General features: G+C 46.6%; 3 protein-coding genes across 14 annotated transcripts in view; 1 reads left to right on the top strand and 2 right to left on the bottom strand.

The window, feature by feature from the left end:
• RNASE13 (ribonuclease A family member 13 (inactive)) overlaps positions 1-15,313 on the top strand; it is a 43,169-nt gene extending 27,856 nt beyond the window's left edge. The window contains exons 1-3 of one of the 7 annotated variants that reach the window (XM_081290614.1): positions 2,930-3,064; positions 11,344-11,472; positions 14,006-15,313. In XM_081290614.1, coding sequence (XP_081146740.1) covers positions 14,014-14,484 — 471 coding nt within the window. In that variant the 5' untranslated portion in view covers positions 2,930-3,064; positions 11,344-11,472; positions 14,006-14,013 and the 3' untranslated portion in view covers positions 14,485-15,313. Of the gene's footprint in view, positions 1-2,929; positions 3,065-7,184; positions 7,732-11,343; positions 11,473-11,867 lie in introns of those variants that run through there. The other 6 variants (XM_081290608.1, XM_081290609.1, XM_081290612.1 and 3 more) reach the window with 6 other exon arrangements.
• LOC308646974 (ribonuclease 8-like) overlaps positions 1-16,305 on the bottom strand; it is a 30,259-nt gene extending 13,954 nt beyond the window's left edge. The window contains exon 1 of the mRNA XM_081290615.1: positions 16,200-16,305. The gene's annotated coding sequence lies outside the window, so the exon portion shown is untranslated. The remainder of the gene's footprint in view (positions 1-16,199) is intronic.
• TPPP2 (tubulin polymerization promoting protein family member 2) lies at positions 1,084-20,759 on the bottom strand. 6 transcript variants are annotated; one of them, XM_081290600.1, is made up of 5 exons: positions 20,434-20,759; positions 17,723-17,962; positions 17,339-17,492; positions 16,200-16,316; positions 1,084-3,414 (listed from the first exon to the last, which is right to left on the bottom strand). In XM_081290600.1, the coding sequence occupies exons 2-5, from the start codon at positions 17,893-17,895 to the stop codon at positions 2,893-2,895; spliced, it is 966 nt and encodes a 321-aa protein (XP_081146726.1). In that variant the 5' UTR covers positions 17,896-17,962; positions 20,434-20,759; the 3' UTR covers positions 1,084-2,892. The 6 variants fall into 6 exon arrangements, with proteins under 6 accessions (XP_081146726.1, XP_081146725.1, XP_081146730.1 ...); XM_081290599.1 differs by lacking the exon at positions 20,434-20,759 and adding an exon at positions 18,355-18,496; XM_081290604.1 differs by lacking the exons at positions 16,200-16,316; positions 17,339-17,492; positions 17,723-17,962; positions 20,434-20,759 and adding exons at positions 13,829-13,891; positions 13,992-14,082.
• Between the last annotated feature and the right edge of the window lie 7 nt (positions 20,760-20,766).

Below are 20,766 nucleotides of genomic sequence, written 5' to 3' on the forward strand. Positions count from 1 at the left end.
TTACCTTAGAACTTTTGTTTTTTGCATGTGTGCACACTTGTGTGCACCCATGTGTGTTCCTGGAGATCAAACCCAGGGCCTTGTGCATGCTAGGTAAGTGCTCTACAGCTGAGGTATACTACAGCCCCACTTAGAATTCTTTTAAAGTGTTTAATAGTATTTAGGTAGTGAGTCAAGAAAGAAGTCCAATTGAATGTCTTTTTTTTTAGAGAGAGAGAGAGAGAGAGAGAATTTTTAATATTTATTTTTTAGTTTTCAGTGGACACAACATCTTTATTTTATTTTTATGTGGTGCTTAGGATCGAACCCAGTGACCAGAGCATGCCAGGTGAGTACGCTACTGCTTGAGCCATATCCCCAGCCCCAGTTGAATGTCTTTTCATTCTGTTAGGATGCACTGAAAGCATAATTTTAGCAAGTTCAAAATTTTGTAAGGAGGATGTCTATATACAAAACTATAATATCCATAAGAACAAGCATCAGTAAAGAATATAAAAAGAGATGTGAAAAAAGAATAAAACGAAGAGAAAAAAAATCAGGTGCCCACAAATATCTTGTCTTTTTATGCATTTTAGTTGCAAATTATCTATTTAGAATGATAAATGTATAGTATGGTGACTACAAGACTACAAAATAAGGATTTAGGATGAAACTTCAGATTTATGTGAGTATTCCAGAAGCCCATTCTATGATGGCAATGCTCTGTTTCCAGGAAATATAGACTTTCACACTCAGTTGTGTGGCATTTGGCCACAATGTGCAGTTAGTGCTCCTCTACTTTCCAGCCTGTGAAGGCTAACTCCTCAACTTACTGGCCTCACATTCTGTCTGAATTGTTCCGTGTTCTGTTCCCCAAGGCTGTAATTATTCCAGCCTCTTTCTCTCTTTTTGGTACTAGGGCTTGAACCCAGGGGCACTTAACCAGTGAGCCACATCCCGAGCCCTTTTTAATATTTTTATTTAGAGACAGGGTCTCACTGAGTTGGTTAGGGTTTTGCCAAGTTGCTGAGGCTGGCTTTGAACTTGCTATCCTCCTGCCTCAGCCTTCCCAGCCACTGGGATTATTGGTATACACCACCTCGCCCAGCCTCTCCTTTCTTTTGATCATCCTCCTTCTACCTTCTCCCTGGTAGCAGGATCCTGCTTCAGGGCTCATCCTCTAACCCATGCATGGGCTTTACTTTAGTAAAATAAAGTCCTTGGGAGACTTGCATGGGGTATTTGCCCTGGTCTGCTATTTGTCAAAGGTGGATATTGCTACTATCACCACTATGACTCGTTGCCATTACCCATTTAAGAGTTTCTTAAATATCACTTCTAAATCTTCCTGCAATCCTGTTTGGTAGGTAAAACTATTTCCATTTTGCTTTGTGGACAGACCTGCAGAAATGTTCAGTAATTTGCTCAAGGTCACATAGCCAGGAACAACTGGGACAGGATTTACACCCACTTCTTTCAGGACCCAAAGTTTTTTCAGGTTCTGGTTAGGAGTGATGGAGCAGGGCTGGGGAGGGATGAGTAGAACCCTCTACAGGGCTGGGAAGGTCTAGCAGTGAGATTGGGTCTGAAACAGGGTGGGCAGGGGACACAGTGCAGTTTGTTTGGGACTGTGATGAAGGAAGAGAGAAGGGGTTGGTGATGGTTAGGGATGCAGGCAATGCAGAAGGGGCTTTTAGGACTGAGCCAATATAAAGCCAGAGCATCTGTAGCTCTGTTCACTAGAAGCTGCAGCCAAGGGGGACAAGGAGGTGGCATTTCCACATCTCAGCCCCTCAGTCTTGGGCAGGCTGCCAGCCCGGAGAGCCAGGGAAGCACTGAGGCAGGGAGATCATTATCACGAGGAAGGAAGCTCTGGCAGCTCCACCAGGCTGTTTGTGACAAGCAGGCTCTGGGCCACGGAAGTCCCTTAAGGTCAAGGGAAATGTGATCCCAGAACAGAGGGATGAAGCTGGGACACTCCCCTTACCCTATGCCTTCAGGCCAAAGGGATCTACCCAGAACCAGGCCCAGAGCCCAGGTCAGAATAGCAGTGGGCTTGAGAAGGGGGAGGGGCAGTTAGAGAGGGAGAGAGAATGAATCAAGATCTCCGGGCACCTTATAAAAAGATCTCTTGGCTGGAGAGGTAATGACCTTGATTGCAGCCAACACGGGGTAACTGGCTCTGTAGGACTCTCAGTACTCCTTTCGGCATGGGTGAACTCTAACCTACTTCTCCTCTTGTATCTGTTTTGGTCTGCTTTTATACCCAACTGGTTTAGTAGCACTGTGTTGAGATTTAGGACATCAATTTTCAATTCCAGGTGCTGCTTTTAACCAATCAGACAAGCTCTTTAATTGATTAAGCCTTCTGAAATCTCAATTTCCTCGGCCATAAAGGAGGCAAGCAATCCCTGTCAGGATTCCTGTGGATATATTGTGAAAAGTGTGACGTGTTATATAAATATCATGTGGCATTTCTTTGTCTTCCTCTTTCCTTCCGACCCCCTCTCCCCATACAGGTGACCCCCACATCAGAGCTGGGAAGATTTCTGGTTTAGGAATGGAAACAGAGCTGTCTATAACTTCTATTCACCCCTTCTCCATTTATTTCCTCTCTTATCATGCTGTCATGACAAGATGGGATGAGGGAGAGATGTTTAAAGGTATAGACCAGGGAACCTATGAACCTGAGTTTGCTCAGCCCCTCTCTTGGGGATAAGTTTCTGGGAAAACAGCAATTAAAAGATGAAAGACCATCTTCTCGGAGCTCAGCCCACCAACATATCAGCCTCAGCTCCCTGTAAGCTTCTCCAAAGAGCCTGAACCAGGAAGAGCCTTCAGAAATGAAAGGAAGAGAACACTCTGGGTGGAGAAGGAGCCAAGGAGGATCAGTGCAAAGGCCTGGAGAAGGAATTAAGACCCAACCAAAGAGTCAGAAAGTCTGGAAACCTGAAGGACTTCATCCAAGTGCACCGGAACCAACTGAAATTTCTCAGAGTCCCCTTTCTGGGGAGGGTCACAGGCTACTATGTAAGATGCATTCATATGCTTCTCTTTGTACCTACAGTTCGGATACTTCCCTGAGGTGAGTGTACACATGGTGAGGGACACAGGTCCTGAGCTCTGGTGGCAGTTTTTATGGTTGTTCTTGCAGGTTATGTTGGCGGTCTGGCAGGTGGTGGCCACATTGGAGAAGGATTCATGCAGGAAGGTGTTGAGGTTTTTGCAGTGTTTTGTGAACTTGTTGACGTGACCCATGGCTGAGTTGCATGCTTGCGGCTTGGGCTGCACGTGCTGAGTTTCAAACCACTGAGATGAGGTCATGTTCTTGGGCTTGGCACTGACTGGAGCCTCAGGCACCCACAGTCCCAGCAGCAGGAGCAGCAGCAGGGGGTAGAATCCTGGTCTGGCTGGTGTCATCTCTCCTGAGAGGACCTGTCAGGATGGAAGGCTGGGTTTGCTAGGAACAGACAGCAGAGGTATTCAGAAGTATGCAGTTGAGAATACTGCCTTCCTTTATCTGCTTATTCTAGCTAATCTATCTACCATACCATGTCTCTCTTTTTCTTTATTTCTTTTTTTGGTACCAGAGATTGAACCCAGGGACCCCTAACCACTGAACCACATGCCCAGTCCTTTTAATTTTTGAGACAGAGTCTCACTAAGTTGCTTAAGGCTTCACTAAATTGCTGAGGCTGGCTTTGAACTTGTGATTCTTTCTGCCTCAGGCTCCCAAGCCACTGAATTACAGGTGTGCACCACCAGACCCTGCTTACCATACTGTGTTTCCTTTCCTCACTCTGTCTCATCTCTTCTTCTCCCTCTGTGTGCCCACAGCTATTGTGACCCCATCCCCTAAATCTATGGCCTCATTCCCCTTGTATCCCTACCTTCCAGCATTCTGTCCCTACTGCCTCTTTCTTTGTTCTGCCTTCTCTTCTTCAGGCCTCATCCTCCCTGTGTCCTCATGTTTCTGTGTCTGTGTCTCATCCCCTCCATATCTCCAACTCCAAATCCTCATGTCCCCATTGTTTTTCTATCTCATGCCTCCATCTTTAACATCACTGTCCCTCACTCTACCCCCCCACCCCCGAGTATCCTCATCTCCCCTAACCTGAGTCCCTCCTTTGTTCATCTGCTCATTCTTCATCTGGTCAGAACCATCCTTCCTTCTCCATCCTTTCATGTCACCGTATCTTGCTGCAGGCCTCACCTCCCTACTGAGTCCTCGCGTGGTGACTCCCGTTCAGGGGGCTGAGGCTGTATCCAACTCTGCTGGGCTGTCAGACCTCTGAGAGCCTCTGCTCACTGCTTACTCCTTAAGAGCTGATCTGGGCTATGCTGCTTCTGCTTGGGGGTGGACTGGGGAGCTTCCCTGGGGTGGTATCAGGAAATGAATCAGACTCATGTCTCTCCACTTACATATCCTAAATAAGTGGATGCCTATAGAGCTGCTGAATCTGCCTAAACGTGTTCAGCAATGAGGAAGCTTGAATCCACAAATTCAAAGAGTATACAGTAATTGGACCCAGGCCACATGGTTTTAATGACTGTTTAATAAAGCACCCGATCAAGGTGTCAACCCAAATGAATTTCAGGGAGAGCTGTCATCTCTTCCTACATACACCACTGGTTCATGATTCGGGGAAGAGTCAATCAGTGGTGTTAAGGATTGTTTTTGCTCTGACCCGAGGAACAGGTAGAATAGCTTAGCAGGTCAGTTTGTATGGTTTCATGTCAGGCAGGTGTACGGCTTATCTTTTGGAGATGCTGGAGGAGACAAGGGGAGTGGATGACTCATCCCAGTCACAATGCTCAGCACCACCCCTGGAACTCAGCTGTGCCAAGGTGATTCATTTCTCTGGGCCTCTGCAATTCCAGGTGCGGACCAAGGGCACCTGACTTTATGGGAGAAGGTGCCCAACACCTCTCATTCTTTCTCTTTCCCTCCCTATTTCATTGAAAGTTGCAAAACTTAATCATTACCCAAGTGATTACATTTGAAATGCTGCCCTGCCCCAGCCCTTCCTTCACGGAGTAATTCCTATTCCTCGTGATGGTTACAGCCTGGGTAGAGGCTGCTCCAGGGACTCCCATGACAGTATGACACTTCGACAGTCAGTCAGAAGAGCATCATCATCTGTGGAGGGGAAGGCCTGGGAAACCAAGATGAATAGTATTTTTGTTTTCAGAATTCACCTGTACATAGGAGGTAATCTCAGCCAGGTGTGGTGGGACACACCTGTAATCCCAGTGGCTCAGAAGGCTGAGGCAAGAGAATCGAAGGTTCAAAGCCACCAGTGAGACCTGTTTCAAAATTAAAAAAATATAAAAGGGTTTGGGATGTGGCTCAGTGACAGTGGCTAAGTACCCCTGGGTTCAGTCCCTTGTACAAAAAAAAAAAAAAAAAAAAGGTGATTTCAGGTTTAGCTTTATTTGTATTGTCAACAGATATTAACTTCTATGTGGCAAGGTTCTTGGGATACTTCTGTGAACAAAAAAAGATTAAAGTCCCTGCCTTTCTGGAGCTTACATTCCATTGAGGAAAGACATTAAAAAAATAAATATAGGTTGGGCGTAATGGCACACACTTGTAATCCCAGCGACTGGGGTGGTGAGATAGGAGGATTGCAAGTTCAAAGCCAGCTTCAGCAATGGTGAAGTGCTCAGCAACTCAGTGAGACCCTGTATCTAAAAAAAATAAAAATATGGCTGGATATGTGGCTCAGTGACCCAATGCCCTGAGTTCAATCCTCGGTACCATAAATAAATAAATAAATAAAGCCAGGCATGGTGGCATATGCCTGTAATTCCAGTGGCTGGGAAGGCCAAGGAAGGAGGATCACAAGTTCAAACCAGCCTCAGCAACTTAGCAAGACCCTAAGCAACTTAATGAGACCCTTTCTCTAAATTAAAAAAATAAAAATATAGGGGCTGGAATTGTGGCTCAGTGGTAACATGCTTGCCTAGAATGCGTGAGGCACTGGGTTCGATTATCAGCATCACATACAAATAAATAAAATAAAGGTCCATCAACAACTTAAAAATATTTTTTAAAATAAAATATAAACAGGGCTGGGGGTGCTGGGGTTGTAACTCAGGAGTGGAGCACGTGCTTCGTACTTGTGAGGCACTGGGTTCCATCCTCGGTGCCACATTAAAATAAATAAATAAATAAAGGTATTGTGTCCATCTAAAACTAAAGATATTTTTTAAAAAGGGGAGACTGGGGATATGGTGCAGTGGTTAAAGTGCTCCTGGGTTCAATCTCCAGTACCAAAATAAGTAAATAAATAACTACACTTTGCTCAAAGTGATAATTACTAAGAAAAAAATATAGAACAGGATAGGGGTTGGTGGGCAGTGATTTTTGAGTAGTGTCATTGAAGTAGGTGACTCTGGGACAGAGACTTGAAGATGAAGAGTCAGTCACCCTCTGCTGGAGGAAAACTGTTCCAGAGAGAGACAGAGGGAGGGAGGGAGAGAGAAAGGAGTCCAATACCAGTGTAAAAGCACCCAAGTGTCCCCCGTAGGGGTGGGGGCCGGAGGAATGGCAAGGTAACTAGTGTGGCCAGAGAAAGTGAATGAGGGGTTAAGAGAGGTGCCAGAGGCGGACTGTAGGAAGCCTTAGAGAACATTGGAAGGGCTGGGACTTCCACCCCGAGTACAATGTGGAGCCCCACAGGGTTGTAAGCAGAGGCAGGGAGGGCCTGTTTAAAGCACCATGTGGCTGCTGTGCAGATTATAACAGTAGAGAGGTTGCATGGGTGAGGACGAAGGATCTCTGGAAGAAAAAAATAGTGTTGGAGAGGTGAAATGCCACTAGGTGGCAAAAGAGAATCAAGAACAAGTTTACACAGGCCTTGGGCTCTTCGGGTTTGCCCTCAGCTAGGCCTTAGCTTCTTTGTAAAGGTGCTTGAATCTTTGCAGGCTGAACTTCTGGGTAGAGTATTATGCCCCTGCTGCTGTGGAAACACACATGCTTGGGGATAAAATCCATGTTTTAAAGCAGGCTTTGGGCCAAATGCATATTAGCTCTGGCCAGTCCAGCCCTTGAAGTGGAGGCTGGGGTGGGAGGAGGGGGTAGAAGACTTCAAGCTAATTTGAATTCCTAGCCCAGTCTCCTTTCCACTTCCCATTCTCCTAAAGTGAGATGTTTCCAAACCACGATTTGAACTGCCCTCTGCTCTTGTGTTTTCCTGTCATTATAATTATCCTAGCTTGCTCTTCAACTCCATTATGCTGGTCTCTCCAGAAGGCTGCTTTAGTGCTGTGTGCAGATGAAGTAAACAAGGTCCCACTGTCTCAGGTCAAAGGGAAACGGGAGTAAAGGTTTAAGTTTGCACATGAAAATCGAAGTAGAAGAGTTGAACCTACCATCTGTACAATTCGGGCTGAAACCTTTGCTTTGCTTCAGTTATTTGGTCAGAAAGAGGATTTTTGTTTGTTTGCCTAAACTACCCAGCTTGCAAGATCTGCTTCACTTTGCACTTGGTGGAATAATTTTGCTGTTTTATCTTCACTGTATCCATGGGAGAAAGAAAAAGATGAAGGAACAGATATAAGACCAGCACTGGTCAGGGACTTGCAGAGGGAGAACAGACACTTAGAACAGAAAAAAAAAAAAAATGGTGGGAGAGAAGATGATGGGAAGAAAGTCCTTCATGAGAGCAACCTCTACTCCAGCTTCCTTCTCCCTCTGTTATCATGGTCACTGCTGTTGGCCTAACCTGTCCCTAGGCTCCTGTATATGTAAGTTGGGATGGGTGTTGTGAAAATCCTAACAGTGCCAGGTGGACCTCTGCCTGTGTCCCCCACAGGACAACAGCTGCTGTTTCCTCTGGCCTGCCCGGGGAAGGAGCCAGGAGGAGGGGAGAGAGGGCTGGGCCTGGACGGGTGCCCACCCTTCAGAGCCAGGCCTCTCTCTCTTCCGGAGTTCCACACAGCCTCTGGATACCAATAGAAAGCCCATGAGGGAGTTACCCTCCACACAGGAGCAGATCCAAGTTCTATTATCCTAACTTTGTTGATGCTTGGATAAATAAGGGTAATGGGATCATTTTCATATTTGGGGAAAGTGAAACATACAGCAAGTTGAGGTCAGATGTGGGACTCTGTTTGGGTCTTTGAATTCCCATGACCTTTCCTGGAACAGCTGTGGGTTTGAGGAGGCAGCACTGACAGGAGGTTGCAATCCTTGGCTCCCAGACCTAGGCCTTTAGACAAGCCAGGGGGAAGGAGAGAGGGACCTGGTCTGGGGGTGAGACGCTTCACCAGTTGGCTCAGTCTCATGAGTCCCGCCCCTCACTCCCCATTTATGTACAGAATAAAGTATAAATTCCTTAGCCTGAAACTCAGGCCTGCCATGATCTGGAAAACCTGTCTTACTTTTTCTCTGACTTTTCTCACACTCAGTGTGAGAAAATCAGACTGGTTTTTTCTCTTTTCTCAAACACAATTTCTCTCTCCCTCCCTCCTTCTCTCTCCCTCCTCCCTGCACCACTCTCCTCCTCCCTCCTGTCTCTCTCATTCTCATTCTCCCTCCGCCCCCACACATCCACGCAGGGACTCTGGGTTCAATTTTCAAAGTTTGAGACAGGGTTTTGCTAAGTTGCCCAAGTTGGCCTCAAACCTGCAATCCTTCCGCCTCAGCCTCTGGAGTTTCTGGGATTGCCGGCATGTTCCACCACAGCTGGCTTTAAACATGCTTTTCATATCTTCTTTATCTCCACTTAACTCCTAACTACCTTGTGAGACCTGTCCCAAGGCCCTAGGATGATCACCCTCCTCCCCAGTAAAACTTTTTCTGACCTTCCTCAAATTCAGGGAGATCTTTCTTATCTCTACATCCCTATAGCTCTTACTGTCTTCAAGAAGTATTATTTTCTGCTTTGAATCTTTGGTTATTTCTTCATATGTATTTATTATTTTCCTCCAACTGAGATCGTTGATTCTCAAAAGACTAGATCCACCTGTTATACCTCTTTTGCTCTTCCACAGGATGTACTGGAATGCCCTGCCTGAAAGTGACCCTAACTGATTCAACTTCTAAGTTAGAAGGCATCTACTTTTCCAGAATGATACCAGTCCTGGGTGGGATCACCACCAGGCCCCAGAGTTGGTGCATAGATTGGTGAACTGATAATGCAGTTCCTGAATTTCAGCCTCTGGAATTGAACAAAAAGGTTGAGATGGCTGAAGCAACCTTTTGGGTTCAAGGACTTTGAGCAACTTGAGTTGGACAGGGTGAAAAGTAATGCCATTGAAATCATGGTGAGCCTAGTCAGGGTGAAATCTCAGGGATCTCCTCAATCGCAGGGAAACACCCCCTAGCCTGTTGTTCTACAAAGGTTTACCATTGAAGAGGGGAGAAGAGGGTGTAGATGACTACATCAGAGGGTCATCTTTACCGGAAAAATAACTCAAGGTTATATTGTTTCAAGGGTGAACTGTCAGTACTTTTTTTTGTGTGTGTGTGTTTGTGGCACTGGGGATTGAACCCAGGTGCACTTAACCACTGAGCCACATCCCCAGCCCTTTTTTATGGTTTATGCAGAGACAGAGTCTCACTGAAATGCTTAGGGCCTTACTAAGTTGCTGAGGTTGGCTTTGAATTTGAGATCCACCTACACAGCCTCTCAAGCCACTGGGATTATAGTTGTGTACCACAGCATCTGGCTGACCATCAGTACTTTTGCTGATAGAAGAATTAGCACTGTTACAATCAAAATGGTTTAATAAAAGTAATTGTAAATTCCAGATGTTTACCAATTTAAAAAAAAAATTTTATTTTTTATTGCTGAGGATTGAACCAAGGGGTGCTCCACCACTGAGCTACACCCCCAGTCCTTTTTATTTTTTATTTTGAGACAGTTGCTTGCTAAGTTGCCAAGACTGGTTTCAAACTTGAGATTCTTCTGGGTTGGGGATATAGTTCAGTTGGTGGAGTGCTTGCCTCACTTGCACAAGGCCCCAGGTTCGATCCCCAGCACCACAAACAGCAACAACAACAAACTTGAGATTCTCCTGCCTTAGTCTTCTGAGTTGCTGGGATTATAGGAATGTACCACTGTGTCTGGCTTAATCAACTCTTTTAAATATACAAGGTACAATTAAGTCTGCTCTTGTTAGGAAATTTGATTATGCCATTAACTAGATAAGAGCTTCTCAATCTCAGCATCATTTACATCTTGGTCTGGACAATTCTTTGTTGTGGCAGCTTTCCTGTGCAATGTGGGGTGTTTAGCAATGTCCCTGGCCTCATTCCAGTAGCAACTCCCAGTTAGGACAAACAAAAGTATCTCCAGACTACCAAATTGCCATGGTTGGGAACCAGTGAATTAGAATGTGATCTTGAACAGTCACATATCTAAGTTCTACTGTCTAGAACTTAGTTTCTTCATCTTTAGGGTAATTATATGTAAAATCCAGTGTAATGGAGTAACAATCCCCAAAATCCCAGGCTTAGGGAACATAAAACCATGAGAAGGATGTCAGAATGGGTGAAGTAATAGTGTGGATTCATACTTCCAGGATAGAAGTTAATTTATTATACTGGGGATTGAACCCAGGGGCACTTGACCATTGAGCTATATTCTCAGGACTTTAATTTTGAGACAGGGTCTCACTAAACTCAGATGAGGATCTTGCTAAATTGCTGAGGCTGACCTCAAAACTTGTGATCCTCCTGCCTCAACCTCCCAGTTCTCTTGAAATTACAGGCATGCACCATGGCATCCAGCTTAGGATAGAATTTTAGAGACCAGAACACCAGAAACCACAGTTGGGAATCGGAAGGCCCTTTGCTCTGTCTCCAGCCAGGATTCCTCTGGCCCTGCGCACATGCTTTTGTAACATGTGTTTTTATGTGTGCCTTTCCCACTGAATTATAGATAAGTCCACAATATTTGTCAAAGTGCTTTCAGGCATCTGATTATTTTAAAAAATTGTCTCAAAGTAATTATCAAAAACTTCATGGAGATGAGTTCTAAGACAGGACTTGGAAGGGGTTCTATGTGGGCAGATCAGGGGTTGGGAATGGTGGGAGTGCTTGTTTAGGGAATAAACAAGACTTTGCAAATGTGGAAAGTGACTTCGTGTGTAAACTTTGGAGACCTGTATTCTGGTTTTCCATTTATGTATTGTTTAATGATTTAAAAGCCCTTTCATGTTTGCTGATTTTTTTTTAGAGAGAGAGAGAGAGAGAGAGAACTTTTAATATTTATTTTTTAGTTCTCGGCGGACACAACATCTTTGTTGGTATGTGGTGCTGAGGATCGAACCCGGGCCGCACGCATGCCAGGCGAGCGCACTACCACTTGAGCCACATCCCCAGCCCCATGTTTGCTGATTTTATTCTTGCAGCCTTCTGAGGTGAAAAAGGTATCCCACCTCCCAGCAGAGGAAACAAACTCTGTGGGTTGGTCATCAAGCATGAAGTCTTGAACTGAACACGCTGCTCAGTTCTGCAGTTCTGCAGTCCTGTGTGCACAGGTGAGCGGAGGTGTGGGGAGGAGTAAGAGTGGTAATGGTGGGTGGGGAAAGAAGGGAGAGAAGTCTAAGAGGCATAAAAAGCCTCTTCTCAGGGAAGCTGCAGCCATGAGGGACTAGGGAAGAGGTAGCATGATTCAAGGTTGAGATCACAGCCTTTCTGGTCGGCTTCTTCAAAGCCAGGCTCAGGAACCACAGTTCATTGGCTCCCATTCAGTGTTGTCTTGAGTGGCCTGAAGGATCCAGATGAGCCACCTGTTTTGGTGGGCTTTATCCTCACTTTCTTGGATGTCACAATAGGGGAGGTCTTCCAAGCACAGACTTCTGGCTGGGGATGTAGTTCAGTGGTAGAGCATTTAACTAGCCTTGGGTTCAATCCACAGTACTGCCAAAATAAATTAAGAAGAATCAGGGCATTTCCTTCATAACCAAGCAGAGACTTCTGAAATGAGACCTCAGGGCTGAGTGTTGGTATGACCTAGCTCTCAAAGAGGGGGAGCAGGGGCAACATTTGGGGTTGAGAAGCACAAGCAAGGCCTGGGAGGTAGGAGGGAGCCGTTGCAGTGTGTCAGACAAAAGAGGAGACTACATTTTTACTCTGACAGTTGTATGAAAAATACATTTGAATTGAGCCTCTTTTGTGTGGTATCTAGGAGAGGAGAGAGCCTGAACAGTAGAAAAAATAGGAATGGGGGAGAAGGGCAAATATGGGGGGAGGTTAAGATTGTGAAGGCTGCGTAACTGATGGATTTGCGCTCACACTGAGTATTCACCAGATGTCAGACACTGACCTGAAAGCTCTTGATGTACATTTTAATGAATATGAATGCTGCCATGAAGTATAACATGGTATCCTCAAGACCTGGAAGTGCATGGTGGTTGAGTAAGTCTGTAATCTGCAGAGCCAGAATTCAGTTCCTGGTCTGTTTTACTCAAAAGCCTTGATCTTAGCCATCACACAGTCCTGACCCCCCAGTAGGTAGGTGAGGGAGACAGATAAGCCTGGGATCACTCTCAGGTTTCTTGCACAGGTAACTGGGGAAACTGAGGTAAACACAGAAGTGAGTTGTGAGAAGGATGAACTTATTTTGGACTCGAGTTTGTGCAATAGGAAGGGTAAGTCTGGGGAGCCGTGGATAAGGGGCCGCAGAGAGAACAGCAACTTCTTTCTTTGGTCTCCCTTTGTTCCCCCCCCACTAGGCTGCAGAGTGGGCCTCAGAGTACTCAGTGTTCAGCCTTCTGACTCCCTCTCCTGCTGGTGAAAGTGAAAAGGTTTTCACTTTCGTTTCTAAGAGAAATCTCAGAATGTTGACAACACCCTGCATAGACACAAGGCTGAGGGGCCTGTGGAAATCAAGGTCGAGGGCTGGCAGGCTCCAGGAAGCTTGCTTTTTGATGAAGGGGCAGATATTTGGTAAAAAGAGAAATAGGAAACCTGGCCCTTTTTCCAGCACAACAAACCACCCAAAGATCAACCGAGAGTGAGAATCTGATCAGACCAGGCTCAGTGGGTCCACAACCTTTTAAGTCCAGGTTCTACTGTTAGAAACAATCTGTCAAGTTTTGAGTTTTAGAGTCATCGTGCACAGATTTCCAGGAGTGCTCTGACAGGGCCTGAATCACACATTAGGGGCATTGGTGGATGACAGGGACTGTGGGGAGTCCTTGAGGTAGTCCTTGATTCTCAGCCTGGCATTTTGGTGGGAGGTCCCTGTGCACATGGCCTTGGGGGCTCCTGTGAGCGGGACCAGGGAGTGTTGGACCCTCCATTCTCTGAGGGTCAGGAATAAGAAGCACTTTATTTCTCAGAAACATGATGGTGCTTTCCTTTTCACCTTGCTGAGAGAGCAGGGCTGATGAGCCTGAGCAAACATCAAAGCAAGCCCAGGAACTTCGAAACTTCTGGCAAGGAGGCTGGAACTAAGTGTTCTGAGGACACCAATGAAGAGACCATCAGAGAGCAATGTTTCTTTCCTCCCACCCATCCAACCCCCTCAGCACAGGGGGTCCCCAAATTCAGGGCCCACTCATTCTTTCCAGGCTGGTCTTTACCCAGAGACTTTTTATTAGCCTCTTCTTACCTCTAGCTTGTTCTTGGCCTCAGGCAAGAAGCATCCCTGCCCCGCCCAGCTGTCTTCAGTTCCCGTTCTTCCTCCAGAACTGTTAGACTCATCAGCCCAGTTTGTTCCTCTTAGTGCTCTGCATTTTTTAGCAAAGGGTGTTGGGCCAGGGACCACTGGGAGCATTTCTCACTCACAAGCTGGCTGAAGCTCATTCTACAAGTGTTGCAGCTCACAGACTGGGTGAGACTGAGACCTGGTGGTGGACCAAGGGAGGGATGGTGGAGATGGCAGATTACCTGGGTGGACTTGGGCAAATGCCTCCCCTCTCTGGGTCATGAGGACTTGGGCGGAACGGCCACCTTTAAAAGAGCAGGGAAGGCATATGGGGAAGGTTGGGTAATACTGGAGGCTCTGGGAAGGGGCATACAGACACTGTAGGCCCACCCTACTTCCAACCACCTTAACTCTGCCAGCAGGAGGAATGGCACCAGCTGTGGCCCAGCTTCTCTTCCTCCAGCTTGTTCTAGGGCCCACTCTGGTCATGGCTGTCCAGCTGGAGATTGCTGTCCAAAACTTCCGCACCTTAAACATGGACTATCCCAAGGTGAAATTCCCGGATGATTTCAAGGGCTACTGTAATGGTTTTATGTCCTACGTGCGGGGCAGAAAGGAACAATGGTATTGCCCTAAGACACATTACGTGTTGCACACCCCCTGGAAAACCATCTGGAAGTCCTGCAAGAATAGTGAGAGCTTCTGTGAGAACTACAATGAATACTGCACACTCACCACGAAGCCCTTCCCCATCACAATCTGCAGAGTGAACAAGAGACAGCCGCCCACCAGCTGCCGCTACTCAAGCACTGAAACCAACCGACAGCTCTACCTGCTCTGCTCCAGCAAGTATGAAGGCCAACCAATAGGTATCCTTGGCCTCTACAAGAGAACTTAAAATTGACAATTTCTTCCCTTCCAAACCTACCTGGTGGATATCTCTAGCTCTAGGAACCTCCCTGAGACCTTTAGATCCACTTTAGCCTCATTTCCCTACAATCCTCCTCAGTCTCTGTTCTGCACCTCTCGGAAATCCTTTATATAAAGTCCCTTTATATAACCTGCCCTTTCCTTTCTCCTCCTCATGAGTCCAGAGCCATCTCTCCCAGCACTCCCACTGCTGTCATCCTGCCTTTCTTCTCATCTAGGGCCACTGGGATTTCAAGTTATCTTCTCTCATCCATTCCTTTATTTTCAGTAGCTCCCAACATTGTCCAAACTCCAGGGTCTGCTGCTAATAAAGCATGAGGTGGATGAGGTGGGCCTGGTTCTGGCCATGTAAAGTTTTAAAACCACATTCTGAGTTAAGATAGAACCATTGGGGAAAACTGGGTGTAGGGTACATAAGACCTCATTATACCAATTTTTGCAACATCTTGTGGATCTGTAATCATTTCAAAATAAAAAGCTAAAAACGCATCTGAATCAGTCCTGATTTAATTCTTTTTTTCTTGCTCTCCAAGTCCTAGTGACCACCCATCTCTGGCCAAATTGCCCAGCTACCCTTAGAAATCAAAAGATGTAGTTCAGTAGCAGAGCATATTTGCTCAGTATGTGCAAGGTCCTGGGTTTGATCCCTAGAACCTCCCAGCCCCTAATACACACAGAGGTCTTCTGTTCCATGGGTACCATGATGGAGTTGGGGTGGGTAAAACTCACTTCTAACCTGGGTGTTGAAAATGGGTTCTCCTCTCCCCCAGCTCTGGAACAAATTTGTAATAGGAGTCAGGCTGCCTTACCTGTTTTCTATTTCTCTCCCGACAAAACCTGGATTGCATTATATGTGGAAGGTTAGAGGGATAAGAAAGGATCAAATAATTAGCTGGTACAGGGGCTTAATAAGCTGAGGCAGGAGGATCCTGAGTTCAAAGCCAGCCTCAGCAACATAGCAAGGCCCTAAGCAGCGAGACCCTGTCTCTAAAATATAAAATATAAAAAGGGCTGGGGATGAGGCTAGGCTCAGAGGTTAAGCACCTCTGAGTTCAATCCCCGGTACCAAAAAAAGGGGGGGGGGCTCCTATAATTGTCAGCTAGGTCACATTATGTCAAATAAGAAAATGCCGGGCTGGGGATGTGGCTCAAGCGGTAGCGTGATCGCCTGGCATGCGTGCGGCCCGGGTTCGATCCTCAGCACCACATACCAACAAAGATGTTGTGTCCGCCGAAAACTAAAAAATAAATATTAAAAAAAATGCTATTCCCCTTGGGAGATAGAAGGGATGGATACTAGTGATATGTGAACACAAATACTTACGCTTCCACATCTCGCTCATCTCTTATCTCCAAGTATATTCCTCGTCCTGTTGTTAGAAATTGAGGGGAGTGCTTACAGCTGATAGTCATGAAACTAGATAGGGTAAAAGGACATATGGCTATACCCTGATTCCTTGGGCTGTCTCTATTCCCCCTCTCCACCAGTGCAACAATTAGTCCCTCACCCTCATTAGACTGAGCTTATTTGCTGCTGCACACACAGATGTTTATTGCTTCTCAAGCTCCCTGGTGTTAAAGATGAAGGGTCAGGGCAGGCTAAGATGAGGCTCTTCTCTACTTCTTCTTATCATAGGTGCCAGCACCCTTGTAGCCACTCACATAGCCAGTGTTGTCAGTTACCTCTTCCCGTCCTGCAATCCCCTTGCCCTTGCCACTTTCATCAAAGCGCTCCTTGTGGGTACCGGTGTACTTGCTGGTGTCTGTCAGACGATCTACTCCACCCACTGTTGTTGCCTTCTGCAAGCCAGAGAAGGGGTTTGAGCCCTCTTCCTTCCCCTGCACTGTCACAGCCCTTCCCCAAAGATGGCTTTAGATCCTCAGAACAAGAGCGCACAGCTCTTGCTATGCCTCTGGCACAGTACTGCTTCCTCATGGCCCAGAAGCAGCTGTGGGCAGGACCTCTGGCAAGAGCCATCTACTCCTGAGGCAGGAGGAATCTGGTGTAAGAGTGCGTGTGGTCTGTGAGGAGGGGGGGTGGATGCTTCTGTTTCCAGTGGAGTTTTTCTAACCAGACTGCTGCCAAAGAACTTTAGCCTCTGACCCAATGGGCAGAGTAGAAATAGATTTTCATATAGAGGGTACAATTAAGTAAAATGGTGGGTGACAGGTAAGAGGTCTCTCTTTCTCTGGTTTTTTTTTTTTTTTTTTTTTTTTTGGTACTAGGGATTGAACCCAGGAGCACTTTACAACTGAACTATATCCCCCAGTCCTTTTTATTTTTTGAGATAGGGTCTCCTTAAATTTCTGAAGGTCTTGCTAAATTCCTGAGGCTGGCCTTGAATTTGTAATCTTGCCTGAACCTCCCTAGTGACTGGGATTACAGGCATACTCCACCAAACCTGGCAAGAGATCTCAGATTAAATCTTAAATAAGAATAGGAGGAGGACTGAGGATCAAGTTCCAAACCCTCTATGTTAATGTCCCCCCAAAGCCCTAGATGCCTGGCTCAGATCCTGGAGACTTGGGAATGATTCTAAATTCTACTATTAAAATAGCTATATTGCAGCTAGGGGTGTGGCTCAGCTCCAACCCCCAATTGTCATGCACCTTGGGCAAGTTATTTCCCTTCTCTGGGTCACCTCTGGAATGACTACATGGTCTGTAAAGTCTATGCCAGTACCAACAGTGCACCACAGACTTAATGCTCTGTTTCCTATAGTTGCACTGGATTCAGGACATTAATGAATGGGAGGGGAGACTGCAGCAGTAGGGATTTAGGGAAGTAGAATAAAGGGCTAGGGATGAAGAACATCACTCACAGTAACTCCAGTGGTGGCAGGGTCCTTGCCTTCCATGAGTTTAAAAATAGCCTGCAGGGCTTCATCTGGGTTCTTCCCCTTGAACCGCTTCTGGCCCAGCTCCTTCATTGCCTCTTGAAACTCTGAAAATGTGATGGTTCGGGCATTCTTGGCCCTGGTGAGTCAGACAGAAATCCAAGGACTTTGAATATGAACTCATTACCTTTCCCTTACTCAGACTTGGCCTCTTTTGTCCTATCTATCACCAAATGTCTTGAAGGCAGGTCTCCTCCCCAACCTCACAGGCTGCTTGGTAAGCCCAGTACAAATGCTGGGCCACACCAACACCTCATGGCCAACTGCCTTGCTCTGGCTACTCCCCAACCCCCACCTTTGTCTTCTTACTTCACTTTACTGAACACAATGTCCACATCAGTGGAGGTGACTGCCTTGCCATCCATGATGCCACAGTCTTTGCACAGTTTAGAGAAATTTTTGTTGTTCATTTCAGTGCCACTGCTTGATGATTCTCCGAAGACAGCAAATCGCTGGAACGTTTTCTCTGCTTCTGATGTCATGAGCAGCTGAAGGTGGGGGAGGGCAGTAGGGGGAACCTTGGGGGTAAGGGAAGAGGGGAAGGGAGGACTGAAGAATAATGAGGATGGGGGTTAATATACACCAGACACAGGAATAATTCCCCTCTTTCCTTCTCTTCTCTTTTCATCCCCTCTCCATTCCATCTGCTACAGCAACAGCAGGAGTCTATCCTTCTCAGCACTTGGGATACTCCACACGGAACACTCCCCCTTTCCCACCATTTCTGGGTACCTGAAAGTGCCTGGATGGTACACTGACCCTTCCTACCGTTTTAAGCAAGTGTGTGCAGATGTGTGGGAGTCAAAGGGCTAGGGAGACTGTGGCAACCAGGAGACAGGAAGGGGCGTGGAGGAAAGTTTCTATGATCTCAGTGGTTATGTGACATCACTGCTGGTTCCAGCTATACCCCTGTCTTAGGAGAAGGGTTTTGGTCTCTTTACCTTGCACGCTGAATTGAGCAAATTGCCAACCTTCTGGCTTGTTCAGATTTTCATCATTTCAGCCTAGTTCTGGGTCCTGATCAAAGTGTCTGGTGCTCTGTCTGCCCCACTATAAAGAGCTGAGGAGAGCCCAGAGGAGGTGTCTTAGCTTGTTCTCACAGTTATAACAAAATATAATCTAGTTGTCATATAAATAACAGAAATTTATTTCTGGAGGCCAGAAAGTCTAAGATCAAGGCATCAGCAGATTTAGTGTCTGGTGAGGGCTGTTTTCTTGTTCATAGATGATACCTTCTTACTGTGTCCTCACACCATGGGGTAAAGGAGAAAACAGCTCCCTTGTTTATTAGGACTCTGCCCTTATGAAACTTAATCATGATACCCAAAGGTCCCACCTCCTAATTTATCACTTTAGGAGTTAGGATTTTAAAATATGAATTTTGGGGGTTCATAAACATTCAGACAATAGTGAAAAATGAAAACAGGTTGACTTCAGTCCACTCTGTGCTTCTGTCTAGTCTGTGTAGTAACAAGCATGGAGAATCCCACCAGCTTTGGCCAATCAACCTCAAACTCAATTTCGAAGGGCTCCGGGTGTTGGACCCAACAGGGAAAGAGTGGGGGTCTTGGTGTGTAATAGACAAGAATATGTCTCTAATCTACTTAAAAGAGTGGAAAACTACTCTCTAGTACCTATTCTCCAAAAGGTTGATCATATATATATATATATATATATATATATATATATATATATATACACACACACACACACACACACACACATACTTTTTCCTAAACTTTTTCGTGTTTATACCATCTGCTGACCACTGGATCAAATTTCTAGTGAGGGTGTGACCAGACTTCACACTTCTTCGAATTCCATGTATGCGGTAACTGCATATAGCAGATGCTTAAAAACGGTTGCTTAGTTGAATGTATAGTTGAATATATAGAATGTACTGTCTTTGTTGGGACAATTACCCCCAGATCTGTCTCTGAGCAGTCCAAATAGGAAAGAACACTCTGAAAGCTCTTCCTTCTGCCTGCAGCAGGCTGAATGGGACCCCCTAGGCATGGGAAGCAAATAGATCTCAGTGGAAATTTCCCACCTCCTGCCTGGCCCAAGCCCCTGCCTAGGCCCCTTATCAGGTTCCCCCTGAGTCATCCTGACCCAGAGACGAATTTAGATGCTGGAACCTTCAGGTCTCTCCCTCCCCCACTCCAAGTAAGCTGACTTTAGATAAATCAAAGAAAATTGCAGGCAAAATTCTTGCTCTAAGTTCTCTTTCTACTGAAGTTCCATCATTGCAGCTGAGATCTTTGTCTTCTGTCCTATGCCTCTGAAGCTATGACCCTAATTTCAGCAGACTCTTCCGTGTCTAGGGTAGTGTTAAACAGCATCCAGAGACTTGAGGGGGCTAGGCAGGGAGCCATGGTGCCAAGCTTTTGTGCCAGTTTCTACAGAAAGAGTTATGAAGGGAATGGGAGAAAGAAACAGGAAAACTAGGGTCTTCAAATCCGGGAACATAGGAGCCCCCTGGATATGGGGGTTTTGAAGCCTGGGTTTGAGCCCAACCAGTTCTCTTACTCTGGGTCCCCTCCTCCCTCTTGGCATCTCCTTCTTTCCAATAGACCTGCCAAGTGGGGATGAAAGGGGCATTGATGTTCCTTGGATGGGAGGGGGTTGCCAGTGGTGAGGGAAGTGGTGGGAGGGTGGTTCCCAAGCAGGAGGGGGAAAGCAGTTTGGGGGTCTGGGGGGGCTGTCTATGCTGGTGTTGCAGTTGGCAGCTCGGGTTCCATTGGCCATTGTTTTCAACTGGCTTGGTGCCCAGCCCCCGAAATGGCAGCTCAGGAACCAGGCTGAAGGGGGATGGGGTGGGGATGATCCTAGGAGGGAGGGTAGATAGAAGGGGGGGGGCAGGTGGGGATAAATTCAATCTGGTTTCCTTTTGCATAAGACAACTTTGAATTTCCTTGGCCACATCAACTATCCCATTCCAGGCGGCATTCCTCTGAGGGGCACAGGGAGGGTCCATCTATGGTGTGTATATGTGTGGAAGTATAGAGTGACAAACCCACCCAAGCACGGAGAGTCACAGCAGTCCCTCAGACACCATCTTGTAGGGATTGCGTTCAGCCAGTCTGAGCCGGTCTCGCCCTCCTTTCCTGGGCCGGACTGGGAGTGGTTAGCCACAGGGTCTCTTGGGTCCCAGCCCGGGACACTGCGTCCTCCCCAAGCCCCCACTCCACCCCCGCAGGGTTAACTCCACCTCCGCCCCTGTTTACCCAGGAGTCAGAGCCCTTGGGGGTCCCTGGCCCCTCCTTCAGCAACGCCCCCCCTCGTTGGGGCCTTGACCCGGGAGTCCCTGTTGGCCATCCTCTCTCCCCTCCAGCGAACACCCTCTATTTATA

Source organism: Spermophilus citellus (genome assembly GCF_964194105.1).
Source record: "Spermophilus citellus genome assembly, chromosome: 4".
NCBI lineage: Eukaryota > Metazoa > Chordata > Mammalia > Rodentia > Sciuridae > Spermophilus > Spermophilus citellus.